The sequence below is a fragment of the Littorina saxatilis genome, linkage group LG6 (assembly GCF_037325665.1).
Source record: "Littorina saxatilis isolate snail1 linkage group LG6, US_GU_Lsax_2.0, whole genome shotgun sequence".
NCBI lineage: Eukaryota > Metazoa > Mollusca > Gastropoda > Littorinimorpha > Littorinidae > Littorina > Littorina saxatilis.
This window is the reverse complement of record NC_090250.1, coordinates 12,774,935-12,793,875: the sequence shown is the minus strand read 5'-3', so window position 1 is coordinate 12,793,875 and position 18,941 is coordinate 12,774,935. Positions and strand designations below refer to the sequence as shown.

The 18,941-nt window shown below is 42.2% G+C and overlaps 1 protein-coding gene across 2 annotated transcripts in view; it reads left to right on the top strand.

Annotated features, from left to right (window-relative positions):
• Window positions 1–18,397, top strand: part of LOC138968539 (ATP-binding cassette sub-family C member 4-like) — a 95,817-nt gene extending 77,420 nt beyond the window's left edge. For both annotated transcript variants that reach the window (XM_070341115.1, XM_070341116.1), the window contains exons 8-28: window positions 137–386; window positions 1,220–1,330; window positions 1,709–1,759; window positions 2,169–2,210; window positions 2,808–2,999; window positions 5,116–5,210; window positions 5,517–5,603; window positions 5,933–6,029; window positions 6,346–6,588; window positions 7,165–7,314; window positions 8,896–8,933; window positions 9,252–9,493; window positions 9,843–9,919; window positions 10,870–11,020; window positions 11,459–11,695; window positions 12,174–12,280; window positions 12,801–12,998; window positions 13,499–13,654; window positions 14,250–14,339; window positions 14,893–15,065; window positions 15,929–18,397. In XM_070341115.1, the coding sequence (XP_070197216.1) occupies window positions 137–386; window positions 1,220–1,330; window positions 1,709–1,759; window positions 2,169–2,210; window positions 2,808–2,999; window positions 5,116–5,210; window positions 5,517–5,603; window positions 5,933–6,029; window positions 6,346–6,588; window positions 7,165–7,314; window positions 8,896–8,933; window positions 9,252–9,493; window positions 9,843–9,919; window positions 10,870–11,020; window positions 11,459–11,695; window positions 12,174–12,280; window positions 12,801–12,998; window positions 13,499–13,654; window positions 14,250–14,339; window positions 14,893–15,065; window positions 15,929–16,355 (3,214 nt within the window). In that variant the 3' untranslated portion in view covers window positions 16,356–18,397. The remainder of the gene's footprint in view (window positions 1–136; window positions 387–1,219; window positions 1,331–1,708; window positions 1,760–2,168; window positions 2,211–2,807; window positions 3,000–5,115; window positions 5,211–5,516; window positions 5,604–5,932; window positions 6,030–6,345; window positions 6,589–7,164; window positions 7,315–8,895; window positions 8,934–9,251; window positions 9,494–9,842; window positions 9,920–10,869; window positions 11,021–11,458; window positions 11,696–12,173; window positions 12,281–12,800; window positions 12,999–13,498; window positions 13,655–14,249; window positions 14,340–14,892; window positions 15,066–15,928) is intronic.
• Window positions 18,398–18,941: the final 544 nt, after the last annotated feature.

The following is an 18,941-nucleotide window of genomic DNA, read 5'->3' as shown; positions in this document are numbered from 1 at the left end:
CTGTGCACCTCTCATCCACCTAACCTTTATCCTGTGTTGTGTGTACCCTGCAGACAAGAGCAGAAGAAATTTTGTTGCATCTCACTTTCACGTGTCAATTGCGATAATTATCTTTTTATCCCGGTGTGCCCTGCAGACAGGAGCTGAAGCAGCAGCAGCGGCTGAGCAGCCTGCAGAGTTTCAACAGCGCCCTGACTCTGACAGCGGGCAAGCTGGTGATGTTCGTCACCTTCATGCTGGCCCTGGCGGCGGGTGTGACAGTGACATCGTCCCAGGTGTTCACCGCCATGATGCTGTTTGAGACGCTGCGGGTCAGCCTGTCCATCCTGCTGCCCTCCGGTCTGCTATACGTCAGGGACATGCTGGCCACCGTCTCCAGGGTGCAGGTTGGTTCTTTCTCTTCTTCTTCTGACAAGTACCAATGGCTTTTATGCTATTTGGCGGATTACATTCTTATTCTTTTTCTGTTCTTCTTCTTCTGTGTTCATGAGCTGTAACTCCAGTGTACACTCATGTTTTTGGCATGAGTGGGTTTGTATGAATGTTTTTTCCCTGGAATTCAGGCAGCCATACACCAAATTTGGGGGAGCAGGTTAGTTCAGAGGCCAAAATCTGCTGATACAGTGGAACCCCCCCATTTAGACCTTCAAAAATCTGAGAAAATCAGGTCTTACAAAGAAGGGAGTTTTTAGATGGAGGTATATTTACAGACATGAACAGTAGATTTGGAAATGTGAATGGGGGAGGTCTTGAAATGGGGGTTCAACTCTATGTGGGCTTGACAGATGTATAGCTGTAGGCCATAAGGAATGCTTAAGCCATTGACTCCTTGTGGCTCTGACCATCTTGCTAGAGATTGATTATAACCAACGCTTTCTGAGATAATTTTTTGCTTCATTCATTTTGTCTGTGTGTCCGCTATAAAGACTATTGGGTTGATGTTTTTGTGAATGACTTATTTTGTTACAAATTAAAATGTTCTAGTACCTTACCATTCTTGGTTTTTGCTTCTTGATTTTGGAACATTTGCAGTCTATCTGTTTTTGTGTTTTTGGATTGTTTTAAGTTTTCTGTTAATAGAGGTTTGTGTGTGCGTGTGTGTGTGTGTGTGTGTGCGTGTGTGTGTGTGTGTGTGTGTGTGTGTGCGTGCATGCGTGTGTGTATGTGTGTGTGTGCGTGCGTGCGTGCGTGCGTGTGTGTGTTTTGTTTGGGTGTTCAGAAAATCTTGCTGCTGGACGAGAAGAGCAGTGTCAGCTTCAGGGTGGGCTACCAGCAACTGCAGGAGAACATGGCCGTGCGCTTTGTCAGCTACTATGCCAGCACTGACAAGGTGTGTGCATCATCCCTTTCTTCAGCACCATCAGTTTGTGTTTACATGCAGATCATTCCAAACATATTATGTGTATATATGGCATGGATGCTTCTAAAATTTGTTTTGTTTGGCAAATTTGCCAAAATGACCATGAAAGGTAATGTGGTCATTTTTGGAAGTTCCGGCAGTTATGGCATTGCTTTTTGTCCATAGTTAAAAGGTTTGGGCAAATGGACCAACATGATAGAAATTGAAATAGGTTTGGATTTTTTGCCCACTGCCAATGCCAATTGACAACCCTGAAGGGTCTAATTAGGGGCTTGCATGCATGTTCACAACTTTCCCTTGTTTTTTGGTTTTTTAACTTTTAATCTTGTTTTTCTCTTTGTCACACAGGGTATGGAGGCACCAATGGTTTTAGTGAATGTTGATCTGGATGTGGAAAAGGTATTTATGTGTTGTTTCAGCATGTGTTAATTAATGGATCATGGATTGATTGACTGATGGATGGGTGGGTGGATGGATAGGTGGCGTGGATGGAGGGATGGGTGGATGGATGGACTGGTGGATGGATGGAGGGGTGGGTGGATGATTGGGTGGGTGGATGGTTGGGTGGATGGATGGATGGATGAATGGATGGGTGGATGGATCTTTGAATTAATAGGGGGGGGGGGGGAGGGAATAGTTTATTGGGACAGATTTTTGATTGAAGAAAAACAGTAATATTTTTTATACAGTCAAGAGAACGAGCATGATTGAATTGGGATGTTAGGGGAATCTTGTATAAAACCTTTCCAACAAAATAAAGTTGGTTTACACAGACCAGTGGTTCATACTATAATTTTCTTCTTTTCAGAATAAAATGTATGCAGTGGTTGGTCCACCTGGAGGAGGAAAGGTGAGATGGATGTGTATCATTTTGAAACACTGTGATATATGATAAACATAATTAATTGTACTGCCATGACTGTTTGGGCGGGGCTCCAGAACACTTTTTTTTAAAGTTAGACAAGGAGAGAGCTTGGCTTGACAAATATTGCGTTGATGAGCTAGAATGTGGTAGACACTATAGCTGATAAGCACTTTATTAGGAAAGGCTCATTTCTTTTATTTCTCTCCGGACCTCTAATTGTCTGGTCAATGTTTTGTTTTGTTATCTCCATCTTCAGGCCAGATCTGTTTTAGTTAGCAATTGTTAATAGATCACCTGCCTAATATTTCTGTGTAGATATTGTTAAGATAGGTATACTTTGTGCTTATAGGAATGTTTGACAACTTTCTCAAAACTGGATCTGATTTTGTTTTTCAGTACATAATAACATAGGAAAGATATCAGATTAAAGAGGGTCCTACATTGAGATTGAAGTCTTTTTACCGAAAACTCATTGTTGAAGCCTTGTGCGGCCAGAAGTAGTCGACTTTGCCCAGTTAAGGCCAGGCTTAAAGAAAGACACCTGACACCAGTTTCATGCAAGACCTTTTTTTCCTTATGCAGAGTTGCCTCCTGCTGGCCATCATAGGTGAACTGGAGCGTCAGAAAGGGCAGCTGTTCCATCACGGTCGTATCGGCTTTGTGCCGTCCCTGCCCTGGTTGTGCCCTGGCTCCATCAGAGACAACATCGTGTTCGGTGCAGAGTTCTCCCAGAGCCGCTACAACCAGGTCCTCTACGCCTGTAGTCTCACACAGGTAAAGAACTGCATGCATTCAACTTATTATTATATTTTAACAAGGATGTAGAGGTTACACGCCGAGTGTCAGTGATTATTAAAAATAATGGTCGAAGTTAGCGGATCATGAAAAATGCGAGCTTTAGCGAGCTTTTTCATGACCGCGAACTGAGACCATTATTTTTTATAATCACTGAGACGAGGTGTGTAACCTCTTTATTCCTCCTTTCTTCAGTTATTCAAAGAAAAGAGGAGTTTTTTTGCGAAAGTTTGATCGAATCCTATTCACTCTAACAGTCAACCTGCGCAGGCGATCGATAAATGCGCGGTTGTATAGTTCTGTGCAAATCATTCCATTCTGTTAACACTTCTTGTCAGTTTTCCTATTTTGGACTAAAATCAAGTACACAGATATGCTGTTATTCTGCTGTGGCAGCAAAGGCAGATATTGTGTGTTCTGTATATGTTTTGGTATCGCTGTTCTTTCGTCAAATGGGACTAGCAGACGAACTTTTGCACCCGTGTTCCAACGTTAAAAACTGTATGAAGTTCAGTTTTCTGGGGAAAATAGTGTATGAAACCGCTTTATGTTGTTTAAATTGATGAGATGTGTGCATTTGGTTGCGTGTGATCTGTTTATTAAATGAAATATTGTTGAAAACTGACCGTCGGATTGCAGTCTGTTGTCGAAGAAACTGAGTGAAAAGAAGGGAGAACTACTCTTGTCGCTAGACAAAGTATGAGTTACTTGCCTTGCGGGAAATTGCTTGTGATGAACGCAGTTGAGCACGGCAAATCTAGATTCAGAAAACAACCGAACTCATGGATTTTATATGAAGATTCATGTGTTCAGGCCTGTAGTTGTTAATTTAAATGCGGTATGTTTGTATTGTTTGCTCCAGAGATGTATACTTCGTACGTTAGAGCGTTCGGAACTTTTCAGTCGCAAAAAGTAGTACCGAAACAACAACTTCTCAACCCATTGCACTATCGAGGATTCAGGCTGTTGCTGGGTCGTTATTTGTTTGGTTGCTGGGTCATTATCGAAAAATAACTACCCCTACAAGTTTACAGAGGTAAAGAAGCAGAGGGGGGAATAATACAATTTAAGGCTAGGTCTATTCTTACAATTGGTCCTTGAGACAAACAAACACACAAAGCACACAGAAAATGATGATGATTTTGATTTGATTTGATTTGATGATAATGATGACGGGCGCTGTGGCGGGGTGGTAAGACGTCGGCCTCTTAATCGGAAGGTCGAGGGTTCGAATCCCGGCCGCGGCCGCCTGGTGGGTTAAGTGTGGAGATTTTTCCGATCTCCCAGGTCAACTTATGTGCAGACCTGCTAGTGGCTTATCCCCCTTCGTGTGTACACGCAAACACAAGACCAAGTGCGCACGGAAAAGATCCTGTAATCCATGTCAGAGTTCGGTGGGTTATAGAAACACGAAAATACCCAGCATGCTTCCTCCGAAAGCGGCGTATGGCTGCCTAAATGGCGGGGCAAAAACGGTCATACACGTAAAATTCCACTCGTGCAAAAACACGAGTGTACGTGGCAGTCTAAGCCCATGAGCGAAGAAGAAGAAGAAGATGATAATGATGATGATGATGATGATGATGATGATGATGATGATGATGATGATTATGCACGAAGAACATATGTGCAGTCTTTGTCAATGTCAATTGCCATTGCGCATCCAAGCAAGTTACAATGGAGCGTAAATGATAAAGAGCTAGAGAAGTGTGCAACAGCAAGCCAGCATCACATGTACAGCAGATGCTTATAGCATTGCTTATTGCGGGGACGTCCGTTTGGGTAGGAGTATTGTTACCCATAATGTGTATAAGTACATATTAATGTCAAATATTCAATCTCACCAGCCATAACAAGCCAAGAATTGCTTGATTTTAAATGCTGGACCTATTTAGTTTGAATATTGTGCGCTTTTTTGGTACTCATCTTTTAATTCACTATTTGAGTTCTACGTCCTCTAAGATCCAACTGGCCTATCTAGGGACGGTTACAGTTAGAACACTATTTTCTGTGATTATGGCCACCTGCGGAGAAGCACAATTTCTCTGCAAAGTGTTTTTCTACTATTGACTGTACTGATCGATCTTTTCCTCAGGTGCTGGATGCATACCCACAGGGTGACCTGACAGTGGTTGGAGAAAGGGGGTTGTTACTGGACATCAGCACACAGGCAAAAATCACACTGGCTCGGTGAGTCCATCTCTGCATCTCTCTCTCTCTGTCTCTCATGCATGTGTATTCAGCATTGTTTTCACTACGTTACATATATTTGTGTATATCCCTCTCCCCTCCACCGCCTACTCTTAACATGTGAACAGCATGATTTACCAGTCTTTATTTTAAGAGAGAAAAATGTTATTTGATTGTCATTAGATCATTGTAAGTGGTAGACGTGCTAGAAAAAAATAGACTTTTTTTCTCCTTTGCCCTCTCCTCCTCCTCCCTAGTCATCATCCCGGCCAGGCCTAATACTTATGTGTCTCTTGCCTATTACAGTGCTGTTTACCAGAACTGTGACATCTATCTGATTGATGACATCTTCAGTGGTATGGACCCAAAGTCAGCCATGCATATCTTCAAAAGGTAATTAAATTAAGACATTACAACATTTAAATGGTTAACAAAGGGAAACTATTTCCTGGTGCATATAGAGTTACCTACATGAGTGGCAATCATTTATATGCTAGGGAAAATATGATTTCTTTATATTTTATGGACTCAGTAAAGTCTTCCTCAATCCATTTCGTATTTGGTTTATGTCATCTATTTTGCAGTCTTTCTTGATTCATTGATTTCATTCATTCATCTGCCTAAACATAAATGTGGATACTGGATGGACACTATTGGGAAGAGTGGGTGAGAAATCTGGTGGAGGCAATAATCTGAATTGATGTTTCATTTGTGACTTGCAGGTGTATCACAGGACTGCTTCGCTCCAAGACTCGTCTGGTTGTGACTGACAACACACACCATGCACGTGTGGCGGATTATGTCATTCTCATGTCACAGGTAAGTGAGAGTTAACCAGTATTCAAGATCTTTGCTTATAGTCATTTCATCTGTAACACTGTATGAAAGAAGCTGAAGCTGCCTTTACTATATCGGCCTTCATTGTACCAAGGGGTCTTGACACTGCTTACTGTTTGACCTGAACAATCAAGAGAGTCTTGAGCAAGTCTTAGGTTGTCTTGTTTTAATGTTGACAAGAAAGATAAGCTAGCATTAATAGATATCAAACCTTAGGGACATTTACATTGATTATATGCCAATGAATTGCTGTGTTCAGACTAAAGCTGACACTTTCTTACACTCTGTTGTTTTTCAGTCTCGAGTTCACAGCAGTGGCACATACAAGGAGCTGCAGGACAACGGCCTTGACGTGACAACCTTTCTCAACAGCCGCACGTACAAGAACGTGGACATCTCACGCCTGTCTGACCTCACCTCCCCCCTCATCCAGGACCTAGCTGGGGGCAGCGTCATCCTGACTGGCACACCGCCCGCCACACCTCTAGGGGTCAAGGACAGCCCGTCAGGGTCATACGAAATGTTTCACCATGACATCAAGGTATGAGATTTATAGGTGGTTACTGCCAGCTTTTCTCGTATGCCCCATGATTGTGATTTACAGTTGGAAACTTATTTAAGACTGAATACAATGTGGCCAGTATCAGAACTAAATATCATAATTATGGCTGAATAAGTGAATGGAGATTAAGCAGCAGACTTAATCTGAAGTAGAAGAGTCTTTCTGAAGTAAAGAGATCTTACCCTTTTGCACAACCTTTGGTGTGGAGGAAAATCATAGAACTTTTGTAATTAATAGTTGCTGTCAGAATGAACTTTGGTCCTTTGGGGATGTGAGAAATGAACCTTTAAATGTTGTACGGTTGTTCTGTGATTATTGACCAGAATTAGACCTTGCATTGGGTAGCTGCCTGGTATCACAACACATAGCACTTTAACGTGGTTGGTCTGTTCATTTAAAATTGTACGCTTGATTGTTAGGTGTGCTGACCAGAGTTCAACCATGTAGCATTAACAGTTGTCAACAAAAAGTGAGAAAAAAAGTAACATGACCATCAGGATACGTACGATTAGAACCATGCAGATATGCCCATCACATTACTTTCACTGACTGCAGGACTCAGGAGACCCGCTGATCAGCAACGACAGTGACACAAGCTTTAACAGCACCACGTCCTCCAGCTCGGGCTGCTACAACACCTACTTCATCCTGGGCGGAGGTCTCATTGGCATCGTCATCTTCATCCTCCTCTGTGTCCTGCAGCAGGTCGGTGACAGTGTATATACCTCAATGATTCTGTGTTTAGCGAGTAGTCCCCCTTTTACAGCAGATGCTGCTCTGCAGAGTTGTCTGCCAGCCTTGAGCATGAGCTATAAATACTGTAGCTCTACAATTTAAATGTGTGTTGGTTAGACAAGATACCTCTGGATTGTACTGTAGAGCTGTTTGTGATAGGGTCTCACTGCTTTTGTCTTCTGACATGCACTTGAAAACCTCAAGTACAGTAATAGCAGATTAAATTACATATTCTTACTCCAATTCTCATAAATGCATTGACTTCAGTCTCACATGCTAGATGTCGAAAAACCACTCAAATTACCTGCCCTTAGAAGGGTGGTAACCAAGCTAAAAAGAGACGCCATAGCCGTTGCTATGTACTGACCTTGCTCGGTTACCCATAATACCCTGCGCACCACGTGAGCGCCAGCATCCGGAATAATCATTCTCGACTTTCGACGACACACGTAAGACGTGCAGAATTTGACTGCTCACTTGGCTTTCCCTAGCACTCGTCTTTTTGATGATTCGGGCGCGTGGGAGCCTTTACCTGTTCGCCTTTTGATGAGACCTGTCCTTTTTGTTGAATTGTCGGCTTGACGGCTCCAGTTCGTGGCCGGCCTTGGTTGCTGCAGGGCAGGTTCTTTCAAGGACATAAGTAAGTTCCCTCCACCTTTAGGAGGAATCTGCATTTATGAGAATTGGAGTAAGAATATGTAATTTAATGGAAAATTTCTAAGTAAATTTTCATTTGATTAATATACTTAATCAATTCTCATAGTAAATTGTTAATACCCTCCCATCCATCCCCGCTACCTTATATCCTTGGGGTTTTTGAGTAGTCTCGAATGATTATTCCGGATGCTGGCGCTCACGTGGTGCGCAGGGTGTTATGGGTAACCGAGCAAGGTCAGTACATAGCAACGGCTATGGCGTCTCTTTTTAGCTTGGTTACCACCCTTCTAAGGGCAGGTAATTTGAGTGGTTTTTCGACATCTAGCATGTGAGACTGAAGTCAATGCATTTATGAGAATTGGGTAAGTATATTAATCAAATGAAAATTTACTTAGAAATTTTCCATTTGTGTAGGGTTATTAATTTAGCCCAAACTCTCTCCTCTTTGACTGGCTTTGCCTCCAAAGGTGATTCAAGTGTTCCATGTACATGATTACATTCAGTTAGTGAAAAGAAATTATTATTTGTATTTGCTGTTTTTGTGTTGAAGTAATTATGTGAATTGTTGCAAGTGTAAAGAATAGGGGCTGAATAACTACTGTCTGTAAATATGTCCACATATAAACTTGATTTGAGATTCCTGTTGGTTTGTGCAGTGTCGTTGTTCTGTCAGTGATTCTTCTTTTTGTTCTGTCATCTTTTTTTTTCTTTTTGTGTGTGTACTAATCTTTTTGTGCCTGAAGAAGACCCAAGAGGTTGAAACGTCGCCGTTATTTGTTCTGTGTTTGTCATTTTAATGTGAGTACAGTGCTTTTTGGTCTTTTTGTTGATTTGACATCTTATTTTTGGCATTAATTAAGAAATAATACAAGTCTTTATTTGTTTGTTTTTCAGGGTGGATTTATTCTCTGTGAATGGTGGCTGGCGTATTGGTGAGTATTTTGAGAAACCAGACTGATTAGCTGATAGGTCATACACTTTTTCATTTCTTTGTCATCTGAATCAAAACTGCAGTGCCACCATCACCAGTGATGATATCCTCTGCATGGCTTGATTTATTGTATTCACAACATCAGCACTAATTTTGATATAGCGGCATATAACACCAAACACAGTCAGGTGTAATGTGTATGATTGTTTCCACAGTCCCATTTCCTTTCTCTCTTTCCTTAGTTTTCTAGATTGCCCTACTTGACCTAAGTCATTAAACAGTTTTAACATTTTTTTTAAATGTCCCAACTGCCCTCCAGGTCAGAACACTACCAGAACGTCAACCAATCCAGCACAGACACCCTGTTCGGGCCAGCCCGTGATCGTCTTGACGAGCGGCTGTACATCTACCTGGCGCTGGTGGTGTTCTCGGTGCTGCTGGGCTTCCTGCAGGCCGCCTTCTTCTTTTTTATCGCCAGCAGGGCCAGCGCCGTCCTGCACAACATCGCCCTCCACTCCCTGCTGCAGACACCCCTCTCCTTCTTCCGCATCAACACACCTGGTGAGCACTTTGGACTTTCACCTTATAGGGTCTTCTTCTTCTTCTCCTTCTGCGTTTGCTCAGACAGGCACTACGGTCCTCCTGACAAATGCTGCTGTCCATTGAAGGGTCTCCACAGGGCCGTAGAGCTTGTCATTCACTGGTGTGTCAGCAGGCCAGATTTCTGCTCTCCCTTATAGGATCTGAACCAAGTTAGACAGAGTACTTACAAGATTAAAGACACAAGGGGAAGTAAGCGCTGAAGATATTGTCTTCTGTCATACTTGTTTATGTTATTGAGGCACATTGGCATGATCATAAGACTGTTGGCCTGGCTGACTGAAAATGTTTCTTAATGTCTTTGTTACAGGCGCTGTGCTGAGTCGCTTTGTACGAGACGTTGGTATTGTTGACACCCTTCCACCCATCTTTCTTGACTGTTTACAGGTGAGTGCAGTACATATCACACAGCTGTTTAAAATGTAAGAGGTATACGAATTTAGAAAGTGTTCAGGGCTTGATTTGCAATACAGTGACCTCCATTTCAAGACCTCCAGAAATCAGGTCTTGAAAGGGAGGTAAGTTGACTGACATTATTCACCAAAAATCAGGTCTTGAAAGGGAGGTAAGTTTACTGACATTATTCACCAAAAATCTGGAAAACTAGGGTCTTAAAAGGGGGTGGTCTTAGACCTGAAGGGGTCGGGGTCTTAAAAGGGGGTGGTCTTAGACCTGAAGGGGTCGGGGTCTTAAAAGGGGGTGGTCTTAGACCTGAAGGGGTCGGGGTCTTAAAAGGGGGTGGTCTTAGACCTGAAGGGGTCGGGGTCTTAAAAGGGGGTGGTCTTTGACCTGAAGGGGTCGGGGTCTTAAAAGGGGGTGGTCTTTGACCTGAAGGGGTCGGGGTCTTAAAAGGGGTTGGTCTTAGACCTGAAGGGGTCGGGGTCTTAAAAGGGGTTGGTCTTAGACCTGAAGGGGTCGGGGTCTTAAAAGGGGGTGGTCTTTGACCTGAAGGGGTCGGGGTCTTAAAAGGGGTTGGTCTTAGACCTGAAGGGGTCGGGGTCTTAAAAGGGGGTGGTCTTAGACCTGAAGGGGTCGGGGTCTTAAAAGGGGGTGGTCTTAGACCTGAAGGGGTCGGGGTCTTAAAAGGGGGTGGTCTTAGACCTGAAGGGGTCGGGGTCTTAAAGGGGGTGGTCTTAGACCTGAAGGGGTCGGGGTCTTAAAAGGGGGTGGTCTTAGACCTGTCGGGGTCTTAAAAGGGGTTCCACTGCAAGTGATTTGAGTCAGGTTTTAATCATGTTAACTTTTCCATTTTACTTCTGAAACAGGAAAAAGCTCTAAGATTGTCATGCAGACCATCAAAAGTTTTTTTGTTAAATCTCTTTGTTGACCATTTGCAGTCGTTCAGCCTGCTGCTGGCCACAGTGGTGGTGATCGGGGCGGTCAACTACTGGCTCTTCATCATCATCGTCCCCCTCTCCATCGCCTTCCTCGTTGCTCGGCACAGGTTCCATGAGTCCACGCAAGATGTCGAACGGATTGAGCTCTCTTGTGAGTGATTACACAGTGTTGTTCTTATCATATTCCAGTGTCAGAATACCAACTCTTTTGGAAATGTGGATTTGTTTTGATAGGTTGACAGGCAAGGTAATTTGTTTTCTGGGATTCATCCGGTCAAGGCTCTGTATACGAATGTAAGTCTGCAGATCGTGTTGACTATGACTGGATGATATAGAATCTTTGCTCTCATTTATACAAAATGTCATAGGACCAATATCAGTGGGGCCACTGAAGGAACTAATAATTTAACAAATGTGTTCTTATCTTACCCATTTGATAATTTTACAAGAACATTTGCCTCTCCAGTCAGTAAAGTCAAAGTAATAGATTTCATTGCACTTTTACATCAAGAATGATCAACCTGTCATCTGACAATTGTCATCATATCTAAACAAAGCAATAACTTCCCTCACTGTGTTATGTTTTCAGCCAAGAGTGCAGTGGGTGCCCACATCATGAGCAGCCTGGACGGGGTGACCACACTGCGAGCGTTTGGTGTGGAGCAGCGGTTTCTGCACACCTTTGACGTGCACCAGGACAGAAGCACCGCGGCGTGCTACCTGCATCTGGCTGCTGACCGCTGGTTTGGCATGAGGGTCGACCTCATTGGCTTTGCCCTTGTCCTCGGAACCACCTTGGGATCTGTTCTCATGGTGCAATATCAAGGTACTGGGCTGAACTGAATCAACATTACGATGGACCATGCTTTCTTTCTGTTTGCATGTTAAGATATTAAGGTCATTCTCATTGAGATTCCCTGTACAATTAGCTAAGCTTAGTTTTCAGATTTCTTTTTATAGTTGTAGTGGGTTGAACCATGAATTCTCCTCATATTGTAGTAATATTGTAGCAAACAATCTTCCTAACAGTTCTTAAAGAACAAGACTGTGTTGAGCTGAAGCATGACATCTTTTGCAAATGGAGTGACATTATTGGAAGGTCACTTTTTAGTGTTTCAAGTGTTGTGTACGTATTATGCTGATATTGAAGTTTTAGAAGTGATGTGATATAAAATTATGGTGAATGTCAGAACCTCTAATTGTGAAGAGCAGAATCATAATGAACTAACTATGGTTTGCGTGGGATATGGATACAAAAATGTTAGTACTTAAGGTGTTTGATCAAAGTGTTGTTTGTGTGTCAGGTATGTATCTACCTGCCAGTCTGGTGGGACTTGCACTGTACTATGCCATCAATCTGCTGAACGTACAGCAGCCTGCTCTCAGGAAGTCAGCAGCCGTCCACTTCAAGGTGAGAAAGCAGTGTTCACAGCATCGACATAACTCTACTATTGTTCTCGACCATGTTTGTGGTCTTAGAATTACATGTATATGAAATGTTTGTCCATCACTGATAGATGATGTGCTTGTTGTACCAGTTTAACTTATTTGTTAACCTGTGACACCGACAGTCTTCTTCTCTCCGTTTGGACCGGGTTTATTTGATAAACGTAAGTGGTCCCGCCTTCTTCTTTTTTATCGCCAGCAGGGCCAGCGCCGTCCTGCACAACATCAATAACTATTGCCAGGATTTTTATTTTGGAGTCTGTCTCTATTTTTCATGAAAAAGAAAACATTTGATCAAAGTAGTTGTGGATTACAATAAGAAAATCAGAATTCAAGACTCGATCTCTTTCAAGACCCCATTTTCTCAGATTTTCAGTTCATGACCTCTGTAAATGTTCCTTCATTTTAAGACTCCTTTTTAAAACCTGATTTTCGCGGTCTTTAAAGGGGGGTTCCACTGTACATGTATTTTGCTGAATGTCCAGATGGGGTCAGTGGAGCACCTGATGCAGTGCTACCAGCTGTGTCCAGAGCTGGACATGAGTAACGAGGCGGAGTCTCGGCCGCCCAGCACCTGGCCGCAGTACGGCATCATCACCTTTGAGGGAGTCTCAGCCACCGGGGCCAGCAAGGGGCCCAACACCATGAGAAACGTCTGGTGCTGCATCAGGGCTCATGAAAAGGTACAGTGTGTGCTGCTCAGCTTGTGTGCCGAGTTAGATCATGTGGCTTTGTAGTGCGGCAAGTTAGATCATGTGGCTTTGTAGTGCGGCAAGTTAGATCATGTGGCTTTGTAGTGCGGCAAGTCTCATAAGTGATTGGTGTCCCTTGCGCTTAGCAGCTGCATTTCGATCAGGGCTCTCTCACATTTTTTACAAAATCTTTCCCATTTGCGGTGGTGCTGTCTTCCTTTTTTTTCAACGCATGATTAATGCAAAATGTTAAACATTATTTGTATCTATTGCGGGTTGTTTTTTGCTAATACATAACTTTATAACTAGATAGAGAAGGTCAAAAAATGTTCACCAATTTTCTTTTTGATATTAGGGATAGTACATATTGCTAGAAATTTTAAAGTTGACAGCTATAAATACATTGTGCATGTACTCTAAACCTGCTCAAATCACAAAAATATACCATAAGCAAATTCATTTTGACATTCTGTGGTGGATTGTTTTTCCAGATGGGAATAATGTTCAAGTCAGCAGCAGAGCAGCGACTCTTCTTGTCCATGCTGCAAAGAATGGCCGACTACAGTGGCTTCATCAGGATTGACGGCATAGAAATTCAAAATATCAACTTGCAGAAACTGAGAGAGAAAATCTTCGTTATTTCACAGGTAAGGCCACCAGCAGGAAACTAGTGCGGCCATGTTAGGCCAAGTTGTTAGATTCGTTTAGGTTATGTGATATGGTTTTAAACAGTTGTGTACGCCATGTATGCAGATTGTGTAGGTATATTAGTATTCATGTGTGAGTGCATGTGTATGTGTGTGTGTTGTATGTATGTGTGTGCGCCTGTCTGTATGCGTGTGTGTGTGTGTGTGTGTGTGCGTGTGTGTGTGTGTGTGTGTGTGTGTGTGTGAACGTGTGTCTGTGTGTCTGTGTGTATCTGTGCATGTGTGTGGTGATAGCATGTGTGTGTGTATGCGCACGCGTATGTGCGTGCGCACGCGTGTGTTTGTTTGTGACTGCATGGATTTAAACGATGAATTTGCTTTTGTACTCCTGTTCTTTTTGTGTCTTAAAGGGTTTAACCACACTTGTTTATTTTTTTATTTTTTGAATGAGCAGTGCATACAAAAACAGCAGGTGCTAGTTTGATGCTTCTATTCAGCACAGAACACATGCAGCTGTATGATAAGAGGCTTGTATTGAAACTGTAAGCAGTACATTGATCTGTGTGTCTGACATCAAGGACTGGAATGATTTCAGGATCCCCGGTTGTTTGTGGGAACAGTGCGCCACAACCTGGACCCTGTGTCTCGCTTCACTGATGCTCAGATCTGGAGGGCACTGGAAGAGGTATCAACACATTTTACCCTTAAGTTACATCTTTTGTTCACAGTTATGTGTATGTCTCTCAAGATTGGGAATTTTGTCCAGTTCATAAGTTCTTTGTGCTGTTGTTTTCAAAGTATTGCCTGCAGCGTGTGTGTGTTTCTGTGTCTGTTTGTGCACATTTTTGCTGGTGGGTTTTGATTTTTCTCTTTTCTTGTTTTTGTTTGTTTCTTATATCTTTGTATCCATAACTACCTGATTAAGACTTGCTTTACTAAAAAAAAAAAAAAAAAAAACTTTTTCTGTGGAGAACAAGTCTGGAACTCTGTCAAATACCAGGTCATAGTTTATATTTGTGTGAGTTTTTAACTGAGTTTCTTGTTGGTATATGATTACAACTACACTAAATCAAACCGTTTTCAAAGGCTGCTTTTGTCATTATATTCCCATCATTTAGTTAAATGGTTTTGTGCATCAAGGGAGATAACTCCTATTCAGCTCTTTGTGTTTTTCTTGTTGAATGAGCATGTTTTGCCTTGCACATGAACTCAACACTGGTGTATTCTGTGTGTATCAGGTTCACCTCACCAACCTGGTGCAGTCCTTGCCAGAGAAGCTGTATACAGACCTGAGCACTGTAGCGGAGGGTTTGAGCACCGGCCGAAGACAGCTGTTCCGTCTAGCGCGCGCCCTGCTGGTACACCCAAAGATTCTCGTCTACGAGGAGCCCCTCTCTAGTCTTGATATCATGTGAGTGTAAACTTGTCGTTTTCTGTACTTTTTGCTGTTCTTTGTATTTTCGGTTTTTTTAAGAATAATATAATGACCAAATGAGCCAAAGCACTAACAACAGGATCAAAATATCAAAGCAAAGTAAGCGCTATAAATGTAGACAAGAGAGCAGTAGGTGAGCTCTTCTGACACCTGAGAATGCAAATGCTATTCCCTTCATTTTTTAGAACTTTGCGTTAGTTTTGATTTGCTTTGAATTTGATAGGTCTGGGCTCTAGTAGATACAAATATATAATAGATACATATAATGTTTCACATCATATGTTCAGAAATTAAACTGGGGATAAAAAATAGGGCAGGAAATAAACAAAGTCATAGAAAGCGGTGTGATTCAGGTCTGTGCATCAGGGGAGACAATTTGCATACACCATTTATGAACATGGTATGTTTGTTAAAAAAAAACAGTAACTAACTTCTATTTGGTGTTTGATTACCATGAAATTATCAAAACATATTTAGCAATGAATCAAATTGTTTGTAGCAGCTGTGTTCTCATTGCACTCTTAAGATTTAGAAAATGTGTTGGTTTCGTGCATCAAGGGAGACAATCTCAAATCGGCTTTTTGTTTTTGCTGTTGAAAGAGCATTGTTTGGGGTACATTGATTTAGTAACCATGTTTTTCTATTTTTACCAGTTCTGTTCATGTAACCTGTTTGTTTCTTTTGTTAGGAATTGTATTCCTCCTTAATTGTTCTTTAATATTTTAGTGGATGCTGATTTTTTTTTTCTAATGGTGCTTTGGTAGAAAAGCATTGATACTGCATTTTTTGAAAACATGTTTCATCATTTTCACTGAGTCATCTTCTTGATGTGTTTTCAGGTGCAATACAATCATCCAAGTGCTGCTGAAAACACGGTTTGAACACACCACCCTGCTGCACTTTGCTCACCTGCCGGACACGGTGATTGACTCTGACCGCGTGATGGTGGTGTCTGACGGCAAGCTGCATGAGGTGGACGCGCCGCACTTACTGCTGCAGAACAAGTCCAGCAAGTTTCACAGGCTGGTGGAAGAGCTGACCTTGACGGAGATCTCCCGTCTGCGCCACGTGGCCAAGGAGAAGTACGAGAACAAGCCCTACATCGCGCCGCACATCAACCCCGAGGACTTTGAGAACAGCCTGCCCCCTAGGGGCGACCTGAGAGGCCCCGGTGACCTTCAGGGCCTGCCCACCTTCCACTCCGCCAGGCTGGTCGGCGTACTCAACCAGCTGCCCACCAACAAGTTCTCCACCAACAGGTTGTGATGACGGCTCTCGCGTCTAGTGACACTGGCTGTCATGAGATCTAAGAGACAAGGGGAAGTAGGCACTCTAAATATAGACAACCGCAATATAAGTGAGAGCTTGGAATAAAGCACACACGATGTGTAGTAAGGTTCTCATCAGGGTGTAAGACTCAAAAACGCAGCTCGACCATAATGTGTTGATCTGCATGTCATTTCAAAGTGCTGGTCCAGCTCCCTTCTGTGAGCTCTAGCCCTGTTAATCTTCATGATGCCGACGAGATCTAGCCCTGTTGATCTTCATGATGCCGACGAGATCTAGCCCTGTTGATCTTCATGATGCCGACGAGATCTAGCCCTGTTGATCTTCATGATGCCGACGGAAATTCAGCAGGTGAACTGCAGAGTGTCACTGTGGGTTCTGCCTGGCATTTGAGTTGGGTTGTGCAGTTTGTGTAACCAGCAGATGAGTGTGACTGTAACAGACGTTCAGTGGGACCAGAGAGGCCTGCTTAGCAGTTCATGCTACATGTATTGCGTAAGGGACCCACAGAAAGTTCTCCTTGAGGGAACTCTGACAGCAGTCATCGACTTGACACTTGAGCTGAAGGCTAGCAACAGACTTCTCAGTCTGCTAGTCGGGTTTGCCTACAGCCAAACTGTGTGTGCAATGGTAGCTGCAGGTTAGAATGAATTCATGGGCCAAGGTTTTAGTGAATCTTCAAATGATTTGTGTGTACGGAGTCTGTCTACTTCTGTCTTTATGAACCCCATAATGAACTACAATTCTCTATTATGAAAGTTTGAGTTAATAGTTACAAATGTACTGTGTTCTTGGTAGCTTGAAGTAGAACACATATGATGGTGTTGTACAAGAAGATGCGTCTGTAAAGACTGGCACCAAACCACTTCCTCTGAAACTGATTTCTTTTTTACTTCTTGGGAAAGCGTGGCAAAGGTAAAAATATAAACTTTTTCAATTGCACATGTTTGCACCACAAAAATGGGACATTGCCATTTTAAGTTTCTTACAAATTTACTGCTAGACTGCTTAATGTAAACTACTTGATCATAAAGTATATATAGTGAGAAGCTATGTTGTGGTTCTAGGTTGGAAGTCATCACTAGCTGAATCATGGAGCATTGTATGTCGTATGAAAGCTGACCATTCTGTGAAGTGTCGTCTACAAACTCCAAAATGAAGTGAAAACTCTCAAGCGAAAGTCATTCTGTGGTAAAAAGTACCATGTGAGCGTGTCATCTATACTGTGAAAAGAAAATAATTGCTAAGTAAGCTGAGGTGTGGGTTTCTGTAGTGTATGCTGAAAGTGAATCTCACAGACCGTGATACCTGCTGGTACATACTGAACAAAAACCATACTGTGCCCATGCTGCTCTGTAACTGCCGTGTATGGTGTATGTTTGAAGATAAGTTTTGTGTTCACTCTGAGACATCTCCACTGACACAACTTGACTCCATGGCGGGAACTGTCATGAACAGCCACGGGAGCCTGCATCTGCTAGTCACATGTGGGGTTGATATTCAGTTGTGTTTCTATGGTTACCATTCCTTGTGTTTTACTTGTGAGATTTGTGGTCACCATGCAGCCAATGGAGTGGATATACTGTGCCTCTGATTCTGCCTGTTGTGTTAATTGTTCTGTAAACTTGCTTCAGGGAAGAATGAACAAGAATCTCCCAAAGTGATATTATTAAACCTGAAGTGTGTTGAAGCCCAAACTTGCTTGTGGAATGCTTTAACTTTTGCCTTAATAGCAATACCATACGTGAGAAAATGGTGTGATAGAAATACTACATTCCTAGTTTTGTGTACATTTTACAAAAACTATCATTCTTCCAGGATATAAGTTCATGAAAGCAAATATGTTCTGTTTATCTGACTGCTTCCGCCGTGGTAATGTGCTTTGCATTACAAAAGACAGTACGGTACTTAACCTGCAAGAATAGAATCCTTACATACCCGCTGAAAGCAGACTTGACAGCAGTTGTTTGTTAGGCAAAAAAAAAAAAAAGTCTGTTTACGGTAACCCGACCGACCCTATTTTTTTCTGAGAAACCAAGGGAAGTAAGTGCTCTAAATCTTCTCTCTTTTGTTTGTTAGAAGTTGTTTATGTGTGGTTGATCCCAGTATGTTTTGTTCCATGTTTCTTTGTATCTTTCTGTTTTTGTGAATGAGCTTTAAAGTAGCATTATTCATGCAGAAAGCCATAATTAAAGCTAAAGCGTTTGTTCATACAAACAAACTACTGTGGGTAGAATGAACACTACATTGTACGTAGTATGCAAGCATTGGGCAATTCTACCATGATTGCAGTAGTCAATTTTTGCAGCAAACTGGAAGTTAAATCTTATTGGAATTCACAGAGAAAATCCGCCATGCCTACCTTTTCTCATATATTTTCAATGAAAGTTGTTTTTGTTTTTTTAAGTTAATCAATTTTTTTCTTTTTTATTCTTGTATGAACATTTTATGCTGTTATGTATTTTATGCTGTTAATTATTTGAAATGCTAACATTGTGTGGATGTATATATGTGTTTGAAATAACAATGGTTGTTGAATTTGTTAAGCTTAACCTGTGATGCCAG